This window comes from Leucoraja erinacea, chromosome 39 (assembly GCF_028641065.1).
Source record: "Leucoraja erinacea ecotype New England chromosome 39, Leri_hhj_1, whole genome shotgun sequence".
NCBI classification, from domain to species: Eukaryota; Metazoa; Chordata; class Chondrichthyes; order Rajiformes; family Rajidae; genus Leucoraja; species Leucoraja erinaceus.
This window is the reverse complement of record NC_073415.1, coordinates 2,587,860-2,599,946: the sequence shown is the minus strand read 5'-3', so window position 1 is coordinate 2,599,946 and position 12,087 is coordinate 2,587,860. Positions and strand designations below refer to the sequence as shown.

At 47.6% G+C, this 12,087-nt stretch overlaps 1 protein-coding gene across 1 annotated transcript in view; it reads left to right on the top strand.

Annotated features, from left to right (window-relative positions):
• The first annotated feature begins 9,254 nt into the window (after positions 1 to 9,254).
• The window catches only part of LOC129714510 (serine/threonine-protein kinase N2-like), a 63,208-nt gene continuing 60,375 nt past the window's right edge, over positions 9,255 to 12,087 (top strand). Inside the window, exon 1 of the mRNA XM_055664172.1 lies at positions 9,255 to 9,434. Within this exon, the coding sequence (XP_055520147.1) occupies positions 9,414 to 9,434 (21 nt within the window). The 5' untranslated portion in view covers positions 9,255 to 9,413. The remainder of the gene's footprint in view (positions 9,435 to 12,087) is intronic.

Genomic DNA, 12,087 nt, shown 5'->3' with positions numbered 1-12,087 from the left:
CTGGCTGACGGACGTGAGGCGGAGGCGGAGCATGCCGGATTCTATCCTCCGATTGGTCGATTGGATTATCACTCAGCAGAAGCGGGCGGAGTACCCGGACAGGTTTGTGATGCGGTTCCCCTTCTGGCGGAAGGTGACAGTGCGGCCCTCAGCACCGGGCGGCGCTGCGGCGCTGGCTACCCTTCCCTTCCCTTCCCTTCCAGTGTTGCAGGTGCGCACTTGCATTCAAAGCTTGCATTCGCCCCCCCTTCATTTGGCTTACAAATGTAAAATGATTGATTGAATGAACGAACAGAACATTTTAAAAATGCGCATTGGCTTTTGTCAACCAGCATCAGTACTGTTTCTGCTTTACCCCTGGCAATGACTACACAGTGCATTTTGCAGTTGTACGCACTGCAGCCAATGGTGAATGGAATGAGTGTCGAAGCTGGATGATAGCAAAGATCATAGTTTTTGGATGATAGGGTGTCCTTTAAATAGGCTGCTTTGTTTCGGATGGTGTTGAGCTTCTTGAGAGTTATCACTGCTGCTCTCATCGAAGAGTGTTCCATCATCTTGTTCCGAATTGTTCACAACTTATAGGAGTAAAATTTGGCCATTCAGCCCATCGAGCCTACTCCGCCATTCAATCTTGGCTGATCTCTGCCTCCTAATCCCATTTTCCTGCTCAATGCAGGACACTTGGCCTCGGATCTATTTGTGTAGCCACGGAATTTATGAGGAGGATCCAGTTGAATTTCTGTCTGGAGATGGCAAGAACATGGATTACTGTTCTAGCTTAACTTTTTTTCCAGAGACTCAGTGCTGGAGTAACTCAGCGGGTCAGGCAGCTTCTCTCGAGAGCAGGAATCAACTGCCTGATCTACTGAGTCTTGGACTTTGTGTCTCCCTTTTTATAAACCAGCATCTGCAGTTCCTTGTTTCTAATTTGTTTAGCAATAGTTATTAGAACATGGAAAGTGCAGCATAGGAACAGGCTCTTCGGCCCACAATGTCTGTGCCGACCACTTTCATCTGTCTGCACATGAACCATATCCCTCCATTCCCAGTACAACAAAGGTATTGCCATTAACCATATACCTTTTACATTCGAACCTCTCAACGTGCAACATTTTACTTACACTTATTCTGATTATATTCCATCTGCCATTTCTCCGCCCATTTCTGCAGTTGATTTATATCCCACTGTATACTTTTGACAACCTTCCTCACTGTCCGCAACTCCAGCAATCCTGGTTGCGCCTGCAAACGTACTAACGAACCTATCTCCATTTATGTCCAAGTCACTTATTTACATCACAAACAACACAGGTGCCAGCACAGAACCCCGCAGAATTCCACTGCTGACAGACCTCCAGTCAGAATAATGCCCTTCCACCAGTGATCACCTCATCTTTTCACACCCACCCCAACTCATCCTGTTCGTTTGCACTTTCCTTTTTTTTCTAGAATCATTGTGGGTCCAAGATTCAATCTAGCACCCTCCAATCCTAATTTATAAATGGGACGGCGCAGTTGCTGCCTTACGGCGCCAATGACCCGGGTTCGATCCTAACTATTGATGCTGTCTGTACGGAGATTGTCCCCCAGACTGCATGGGTTTTCCCTAGGTCAGGGGTGGGGAACCGACGGCCTTAAGGCCGCATGCGGCCTTCTAGGCCATTAAGAGCGGCCTTTTGAATGAATCCAAATTTTGTAGAACAAATCCATTTATTTTTATTAACATGTTTTTGTTCGTCTTTTATTATTTTTATTTTAATCTTAAAATGAACGTATTTAAAATACCAAAGCATAAAAGAAGATTCAATTAAATAATCCTCCCCGACTGACGGCCACAATTAAAACATTAGTAAGTCATGAGGGCTATTTTCACAAAATAATGTACATTTTGAAGTATATCTAATTGAAGTTTCTTGGATGATGCGGCCTTATTAGATTACAGCTAACTTAATACGGCATTCCAACATGAAAAGGTTCCCCACCCCTGCCCTAGGTGCTCCGGTTTCCTCCCACACTCTGAAGATGTACAGGTTTGTAGATTAATTAGCTTCGGTAAAGATTGTAAATTGTCTCTAGTGTGTAGGATAGTGCTAGTGAATGGGGATCAGTGGGCCGAAGGACTTGTTTCCGCACTGTATCTCTAAACTAAATTAAATCCAAGGCGGTGGGGTTCTGGGAGTTAAGCTGTGTGAAAATAACATTTGGAAAGAAGTTGTTTTTATTTACAAAATATTCTTGTTATCCATTTGCACATGCCAATTTGTTGAACCAGGAGTGCTGGAATGGATAGTTACCATCTTAAAGGCAGAGAACAAGCATTCCTCTGATTCCAGAAATTCTCAGTTGATGGATGCCTGCCATCTAGCTTTAGTTTACCCAGGGACCAAAATTCAACACCCATATTCATCTATCCCCTGTCAGTGCTTTTGTGGAGTCATAGACAGATACAGGCCCTTCGGCCCAACCCATGCTTTAGACTTTAGCGATACAGCAAAGAAACAGCCCTTTGGCCCACCGAGCCCATGCTGACCAGTGATCACACTGTACACTAGCCCGATCCTACACACTTTACCATCTCCAGTCACCAATTAATTTACAATCCTGTACGTCTTTGGATTGTGGGTGGAAACCAGTGCGCACGGAGAAAATCCACGTGGTCACAGGGAGAAAGTACAAACTCCGTACAGACAGCACCCACAGTCGGGATCGAACCCGGGTCACTGGCGCTGTAAGGCAGCAACTCTACCACTGTGCAGCCTAAACCATCCATTTCAATCAGGTTGACAAACCGACCTAGACTCACGCCTGCACTTGATCCGTATCTCTCCAAACCTTTCTTTGCCACATACTTGTCCAAGTCTATTTTAAATGCTGTGATTGTACCCACCTCTACCACTTCCTCTGGCGCTTGTTCTATATACACACCACTTTCCATTTGAAAAGGTTTCACAGCAGGTCCCTTTTAAATCTTTCCCACTTCTCTAGCAGCTTTATTCCCCACCCCCCACCCCCACCATTATCAGTCCGAAGAGGGTCCTGACCCAAAATGTCACATCTATGTTCTCCAGAGATGTTGCTTGACCTGACCTGATCCACTGAGTTACACCAACACTTTGCATTCCTTGGGCTGGGTTTGTTTCCTCTCACCTTCCAGAGTTGGTTGGTTGGTATTCCCTAACACTCCTTGGTATGGTTCTCTTTGTCTCTGTTGGTTTGATTGGTTTCCCTCCCTCTCCCAGGAACGACGGCTTCCTGTTCCCTGGTGCTGGGATGTTTCTCTCCTGTAGATTGAATTGGTTTTCTGTCCTTCTCCTTATGCTGTGGCTGTGGTGGTTTTTTCTCACTCTCCTATCGCTGGGTTAAGGGCCTGTCCCACTTTCACGACCTAATTCACAACCTCTGCCGAGTTTGCCCTTGACTCATACTAACAGCATGGTCGTCACGAGGTCGTAGGTAGGTCGTGGCGGGCCGTGATGCTGGTCGTAGGTACTTGTGGCATCAAGTAGGTCGGGACGATTTTCTAGCCTGATGAAAAATGTCCACGAGTAAAAAAAGTTGTGAATTAGGTCGTGAGAGTGGGACAGGCCCTTGATTTTCCCCCTCCTACTCTTGTGGTTGTGGGTTTTATAGTCCCCTGAGCTTGGCTTAGTTCTCTCTCCCTATGATACAATTGTTGTAGAGTGGGTTTCTCTCCATCTATTGGGTTTGTGATTTGTTCTCTCCCCCCTTAGAATACAAGCAGGAGTATGTTATTCAGCCCCTCTTACCTGCTACACCATTGAACAAGATCATGCCTAATCTTTCTTGCGCTGTACACATATCCCTTAGTTGCTTTAATAAAAGCTAGATCTCTTTATTGACTACACAATGACTGATCCTCCACAGCTTTCTCACGTAGGAATTCTAAAGATTTGCAGGCCTCTGGGTAAAGAATATTTAAGGTGGTGGCAGAGCCAGGCGATTCTTTGCTTGCTGGTTCCAGAAGAGGATCTACTAATATACATTACAATCAGCCTACGCTGCACACTGTGGATGGCTTGACTGTAATCATGTATAGTCTTTTTGCTGACTGGATAGTATGCAACAAAAGCTTCTCCCTGAACCTCGGTGGTGGTGGCCCGTCGGTAACGACGATGGCGTGTTGTGCAGTCTCAATTCTGGCGAGTTCTGACATGGCTCACGAGTCCAATTTGTGAACCACACATTCAAGGGCAGTGGGGGCAGATGAAGGTCATCTCGGTACACGTGACAATAATAAACTAAACTAAATGAAGAAGTTTCTTCTCACTTCAGTCTAGAATGGATGACCGCTTCAGGTTTCAGTTCTAGGCCAAGAGAACCACTGTCATGAACTTTGTTACACTTCCTCTGGAGCAAGTACATTCATCCTCAGGTAAGGAGAGTAGAACTGCAGACAACAGACTGTAGATGCTGGAATATTGAGCAAAACAAAAACAAACTGCCGAGGGACTCAACGGGTCAGGCAGCATTGGTGATGGGAAATGGACAGTCTTGAAGAAAGGTCCCAACTCTTACCCGCAGTCCGCCTTATTCTGTGGGATCTCCTGGTGACAAAACATTTTAACTCCCCTTCCCTTTCTGTCTCACACTGACCTTTCTGTCCTGGGCCTCCTTCACTATCAGAGTGAGGCCTAGGGTTGCCAACTTTCTCATTCCCAAATAAGGGACAAAAGGTGGCGTGCCATGGCATTGTGGGTATGGTGCAGGCCCGGGATGAAGTGACTGAGGGGGCTGGAAGCTAGCAGATGCTAACAGGAACCTTTTTCAAAGGAGAAAGAGGGAGAAAAAGAAAAACCTTGAACAGGTAAACAAATCCAATATATGAACCATAATCTTCAGTGTTGTATATGAAATGGAACACCAAATTATAAAGGGTCTGTCCCACTGTACGAGGTAATTCAAGAGCTCTCCCGAGTTTAAAAAAAATCAAGCTCGTGGTAAGTACGTAGAATGTACGTAGCGGGTATGTCGGAGCTCGGGACGTCTCTTAGCGGCTTGTAACGCTAACGGCAGGTACTCGGGAAACGCGGTAAGCTCGTGAAGATTTTTCAACATGTTGAGAAATGTCCACGAGAGCCCCGACCAAGTACCTACGAGCGGCTATTACCGTAATTCTCCAAGTTCGAATCAGGGGAAACTCGGGAGAACTCTTGAATTACCTCGTACAGTGGGACAGGCCTTTAGCAAAGCATAATACAGAGCATAATCTGACTACTAGTCAGACATGAAATAACACCAAATAACCCAAATAATCAGTCTGAAGAAGGGTTTCGGCCCGAAACGTCGCCAATTTCCTTCGCTCCATAGATGCTGCTGCACCCGCTGAGTTTCTCCAGCATTTTTGTGTACCTTCGATCTTCCAGCATCTGCAGTTCCTTCTTGAACACCAAATAACCCTATCTGTATGTGCCTTTAGAGTAGACATATAATCACTGCAAAAGAGGAAAAGCGAAGGGGGACTCACCTAGTTTACTTTTTCCATGGTATTTCTTGCTGCTCTTGACTGATTCAAGCAGACCATTGTCCTTTTGCACAGCCAGAGAGAAAGTCCTTACATGACAAGTCACAGTTCACAGATATTTGAAGTTCATTTTTGATCAGCTCTGAGCTGCATCTGTTTCTTGAGTCTGACCATTTAATGGTCTCATCAGAGAGAAGATCCTCTCTACAAAGGCATTTGAGCCTGGCACACTGAGGACAAATGAGATAATCCTGAACATGTTGATCAAGTTGGCTTTCTCTATGTTTTGGAAAACTGCCACCCACTTCTCACTGGTGGATTTTGTGGTATCCTGTCTGGCTTTCTGTATTTCCTTCCGGCTAGCACAAAACTTTTCATAGAGTTGGTCCATATTGACTGTCTGTCATTTTGAGGGGAGCTACGACCTGCTTCAGGTCAGTGAAGGAGAGCTCCTCACAGAGGCCGATCAGTTTCAGTTTCATCATTACATTTTCTGGTGAGAAATCAAACCACTTGTCAATGTATGTAATGACAGTCATAAAACTTTTGCTGCTAGGACCTATCTGCTGGACTTGTTTGTCCATCAGCTGCTTAGTCTGGTATCCAAAGAAACTGTCCTGTTTCCGCTGAAGCATCTTCATTTTGAACTTTCGGACTTTCTCGTAAACATCTGTGATGCAGAGCTTTGTTTCCTCCAGCTTTTTTACGAGTTGGTCAAAAACACACCCCAGTGTGTTGTGGAACAACCACAGATAAATGTCAGTAGCTCCAGTTTTTTCTTCATCCTCAAAAATCCTCTTCAGTGCCACACGACAAGTCTCAAGGGACCTGAAGTATGACGTAATAGCTGGCCAGCTTTGCAGGAGACGTTCGACAGCTGGATGAAGAAAGAGCCATCGTGTGCAAACATGACGCAGAATTTCACGCCACTCAATGTCAACAAAGGCACAAAATGAACGCAGTTCCTTTCTTCAGGAAGCAGATATTGAGAAGTAGACGTAGACCCTTCGAACAATTGTCTCAATATCCACTGACAGCTGATCACAGGCGTTATGAGCAATGTGAGTTGGGCAATTAGCTTTCAGAATGCGATTGTTGGCACTGCTCAATAACTAGTAAATTGTTTACATAGACATTATCTGCTGCATAGGCTGTGACCTGTCTAGTATCCAGTTCATACTTTTCCAGACAGCTCATCAGAGCTTGATGTATGCCATTTGTAGTTTCAACGCTGTCTTCATAAAAGTCAAGGAAATGACACTGCACTCCATCGGACACAGAGAAATATCTCACGCACACTGGAAACATTTTTATATTTGTAAGAGGCATCGGTGGCAACTGAGAAATACGTGGGCTCCGGGGGCTCACCTTCTTCGGTCGGGGACAGATCATCCATAATATCCCGCACAGTCTTTGGTCTGAAAACATTAATTGCAATCATCTCAGTTTTCGTTCTTCCCAAGCGCGTTTTCTTCACAACATTTGAGTCATTAAAGGGGCTGTCCCACTTGGGTGACCTAATCTGCAAGTTTAGAAGAGTGTCTTCGACCTTCAAACTCGCAGCATGGTCGACAAGTGGTTTTAGGAGGTCCTATGAGGTCGCTGGAACTCTGCTTCATGCTCGAGGGAAGTTCCCGAATACTCGTGGCCTCAGCTAGGTCGCGGAAAATTTTTCGGCATGTTGAAAGTTTTCCGTGAGTAAAATTTGGTCGACATGGTTCTTTTTAACTCGACATGCAGAGGAGTGTGGTCGCTATTTAGTTACAGGCAATCGAGGGCAGCCATAGGCAATCTCCTTCGCTGACCGGGCATTTTAATTGGCTCATTGGAGTTTTCAGGATCAAGGAAGACCTGCCGGTAGGTAAAATGGCCACTACACTTTATTATACTTCTTAAAAGTGTCTCCACTCCTTCTCTCCCTCTTCTCCCCCCCTTCTCCCCCCCTTCTCTCCCCCTTCTCTCCCCCTTCTCTCCCCCTTCTCTCCCCCTTCTCTCCCCCTTCTCTCCCCCTTTTCTCTCCTTCTCTCCCCTTCTTTCCCCCTCCATGTTCTCTAAAGGACTTACCGTTACTGTGCAGCGGTTTTACCTTCCTCTTCATCGCGATGTGTTTGTGTGCGGCGATTGTTTGTGTGCGGTCGGTCGATCCAGCTCGCGGTTTCAACGCGGACAGTCGATCCAGCTCGAGGCTTTCCAGGCGAGTGCCCTCGAGCTTGAAGGTCGAAGGCACTCTTCTTAACTCGCGGATTAGGTTGCCCAAGTGGGACAGCCCCTTAAACAAAGCACCGCTGAGCTTCAGCAAGACAGTCGATGTTGTTGTAGCTGAGTCTGCGTTTAACCATATGTTACACATACGAGGCTTCACTTGTCGCGATTTTGTCATTTTCCGCAGTGGATTTCACGAAGAATGCACCAATATTGCTCTCACCTTTACCTAGTGTCCTTCTTGTGCACCTCTGTGGAAGCATGCTGAGTTAGGTCATTCTCACCTCCATGGCCAATTGAAAATTCCTGACGGCATAAAGTACAGAAGGCCTTCGTCGAGTCACCGCTGATGGGCTTAACCCACGACTTTTTTGCTTCCCATTGCTTGTTATAGCTGCACAGTCTTGTCTTTTTTTTCAGGTTTATCCATATTTGCATATGCCAAAGCGACCAAACAACACCAGACGTAACTGAAACTGTTTGTTTTAGCAAGAATTGACAAATTATAGCGTACAACTAAAGCGCATAAGGGGGCCTGTGATTGCATGACAGGCAAATCACTCTTGCGTGGCGTCAACAGCACATGCAACATGCATTCAGGCTGGTGTATCAGATCTAGGATCTGTCTGTGAGCGTGCCCTCTGGTGATTACAGAGTAGTAGCAGTCAAATACGGGACAAGGGCGGTCCCGTTTGGGACAAACCAATTTAGCCGATATAAGTGATGAATTAACCGGCTAATATGGGACAGTTGGCAACCCCAGTGAGGCCACACTCAAATTGGAGGAACAGCAATCTCATATTTTTCTCGTTTGCTATATTGTTTACAGAGTACTATGTTTACATATTCTGTTGTGCTGCTGCAAGAATTTAATTGTTCTGTCTGGGACATTTGACAATAACACATTCTCGACTCTTCACATTGTGTGCCGAATGGGCCTGTTCCTGTGTTGTATTATTCTATATTATTAAAAGAACAAGAGTTGGAGTAACTCAGTGAGTCAGTGCAGTATCTCTGGAGGTTAGACACCAAATGCTGTAGTAATTCAGCAGGACAGGCAGCATCTCTGGAGAGAAGGAATGGGTGACATTTCGGGTCGAGACCCTTTCCATAGCATCTCTGGAGGACATGGATAGGTGATTTTTTTTTGGGGTGGGGACCCTTCTTCAGACCATATTTGGAGTATTGTGAGCAGTTTTGGGGCCAATATCTGAGGAAGGATGTGAACTTGGCGCTGGAGGGGGTCTGGAGGAGGTTTACTAGAATGACTGGGTTAACATCTGACGGCTCAAACTTGTAGTGAGAGGACGGGTCAGGTGTCAGATGTTATGGTGAGAAGGCAGGAGAATGGGGTTAGGAGCGAGAGAAAGATCAGCCATGATTGAATGGACTTAATGGGCCGAATGGCCTAATTCTACTCCTATTCCTTTTGGCGGGTGCGCGCTTCCCAGTGCGGGAGCCCAGGGTCCCGCGCTCGTGCCCGCGCCAGGGGGGGTTGTTGAGGCGAGCGCGAGCTCGTGCGCGAGCTGTGACGTCACCGTCGCCATGGGGATGAGCGCGCGGGAGCGCGCGGGGCGGACGGTTGGGCGGGCGAACGTGCGCGCGCAGTGAGCGAGCGAGCGAGGCGGCGGCGGCGGAACCTCGGCGACAGGGCGGCTCGTCGGCTGCTCGCCGCCCCCACCTGCACCTGCCATCGGTCCCCGGCTCCGGCCGCTGTCTCTGCGGGATGTCCGGCGAGCCCGTCCCGGTAAGAGAGAGAGAGAGAATGAGGGAGAGAGAGGTGAAGCCGGCCTCCCCGGCCCAGTGCGGCTGATGGCGGAAACGCTCAAGCCCCTGATCGGTCGGTCGGTCGGCCCTCGCAGCCACCTACCGGGGGGCCGACAGGGACGGCACCGACTCTCCCTGTGGGCCACGGGTGGTGGTGGAGTTGGCCACGGGACATCCACCTGTCAGGGAGACAATCCCAGCACGGGCTGCACACAGTGCGACCGAACATGGGGACCAGGTACAGAGGCTGTGTATGTACAGTGAGACCATATACAGAGGCTGTGTACAATGAGACCAAGTACAGAGGCTGTGTACAATGAGACCAAGTACAGAGGCTGTGTACAATGAGACCAAGTACAGAGGCTGTGTACAATGAGACCAAGTACAGAGGCTGTGTACAATGAGACCAAGTACAGAGGCTGTGTACAGCCGGACCATATACAGAGGCTGTGTACAATGAGACCAAGTACAGAGGCTGTGTACAGCTGGACCATGTACAGAGGCTGTGTACAATGAGACCAAGTACAGAGGCTGTGTACAGTTGGACCATGTACAGAGGTTGTGTACAGTGAGACCATGTACAGAGGCTGTGTACAGCCGGACCAAATACAGAGGCTGTGTATGTACAGTGAGACCATATACAGTGGCTGTGTACAGCCGGACCATGTACAGAGGCTGTGTACAATGAGACCAAGTACAGAGGCTGTGTACAGCCGGACCATGTACAGAGGCTGTGTACAGTGAGACCAAGTACAGAGGCTGTGTACAGCTCGACCAAGTACAGAGGCTGTGTACAGTGAGACCATGTACAGAGGCTGTGTACAGCCAGACCAAATACAGAGGCTGTTATGTACAGTGAGACCATATACAGTGGCTGTGTACAGCCGGACCATGTACAGAGGCTGTGTACAATGAGACCAAGTACAGAGGCTGTGTACAATGAGACCAAGTACAGAGGCTGTGTACAGCTGGACCATGTACAGAGGCTGTGTACAGTGAGACCAAGTACAGAGGCTATATCCAGCAGGACATAACATGGGGACCAGGGAGCCTGTTTACAGCGAGTCCCAGTAGAGGAGCTGGGGAGGCTGTTTACAGCCGGACCAAGTACAGAGGCTGTGTACAGTGAGACCAAGTACAGAGGATGTGTGTTCAAGAAGGAACTGCAGATGCTGGAAAATTAAAGGTAGACAAAAGTGCTGGAGAAACTCAGCTAGTGCAGCAGCATCTATTGAGCAAAGGAAATAGGCAAAGTTTCTCGGCAACAGAGGCTGTGTACAGTGAGACCAAGTACAGAGGCTGTGTACAGCGGGGTCCATCACAGAGGCTGTGAACAGCGGGACCCATCACAGAGGCTTTGTGTAGTGGGATCCAACACAGGGTTCGGGTAGGCTGTGTACAGCGAGTCCTGGCACAGAGAACAGGGAGGTTGTCTACAGTGCGACCCAACACAGGTTCCTGTAGAAGGGTCTTGACCCGAAACATCACCCATTCCTTCTCTCCATAGATGCTGCCGGTCCCTCTAGCATTTTATGTCTATCTTCGAGTCTCGGGGAGGCTGTTTATAGTGAGTGGACGGGGAGGCTATTTACATTATCCCAGTAGAGTTGTGCAGTTCCTTCTTACACAGAGGAACCAAGGGAGGCTGTTTATAGTGAGTCTAACCTCGCGCAGGGGAGGCTGTTTTACAGTGGTTCTCAGCACAGGGACTGGGGAGGCTGTTTACAGTGGGACCCAACACAGAGGCCGGAGAAACTGAGTACAGCGAGTCACAGCGGGAGGCTGTTTGCAGCAGGACCCAACACAGGGACTGGGGAGGTTGTGTACAGTGGGACCCAACAGAGGGACTGGGCAGGTTGTTTTTAGGGGACCCAACACAGGGGCAGGGGAGGCTGTTTACAGCAAGTCTCGGGGGGAGACTGTTTATAGCAAGTCCCAGCACAGTGATTGGGGAGGTTACTTACAGTCCCAGTCGAGATGTGCAGTCTCCTCCTATACGGGAGAACCAGGGGGACTGTTTACAATGAGTCCAACCACAGGGAGAGGGGAGGCTGTTTTACAGTAATTCTCAGCACAGGGACTGAAGAGCCTGTTTGCAGTGATTCCAAGCACAGGGACTGGCGAGACTATTTTACAGCGAGCCCAGCAACATGAATTGGAAAGCCTTTTACAATGAGTGTCCGAAACTGGAAGAAGATTACGTGTTTACATTGGCTCCCAGCAGAGGGGAGTGCGTCTACAGTGAGTGCCAGCACTGGAGTGAGAAGAGTCTTTATAGCGAGACACTTTGTAGAATTCAGAAATATATGTTATTGTTTTCAAATAGGGATTTGCCCATTTAAGATAGAGGTGATAAATATAGTCTTGAGATTTGTGCATTTATAGAACTCTTCTTCCAAAGGTGGCGAACACAGTTTTTTTTTTAAGGCTGATGCAGCTGATTACCAGATAAGGGCTGAAATGATACTGTGGCGATGCAGTGTCACTTTGGGTTAATAGGGTTGCAGAATTGAAGTTGCAATGAGATCGGTCATGATCTTGAGTCTGTGGGCATGAGCTGACAAATAGTCTTCTCCTAATTTTTTGCGTTTATAGCAGAACCAGCTCAGGAAATAAGATTTTTACAGAGAATA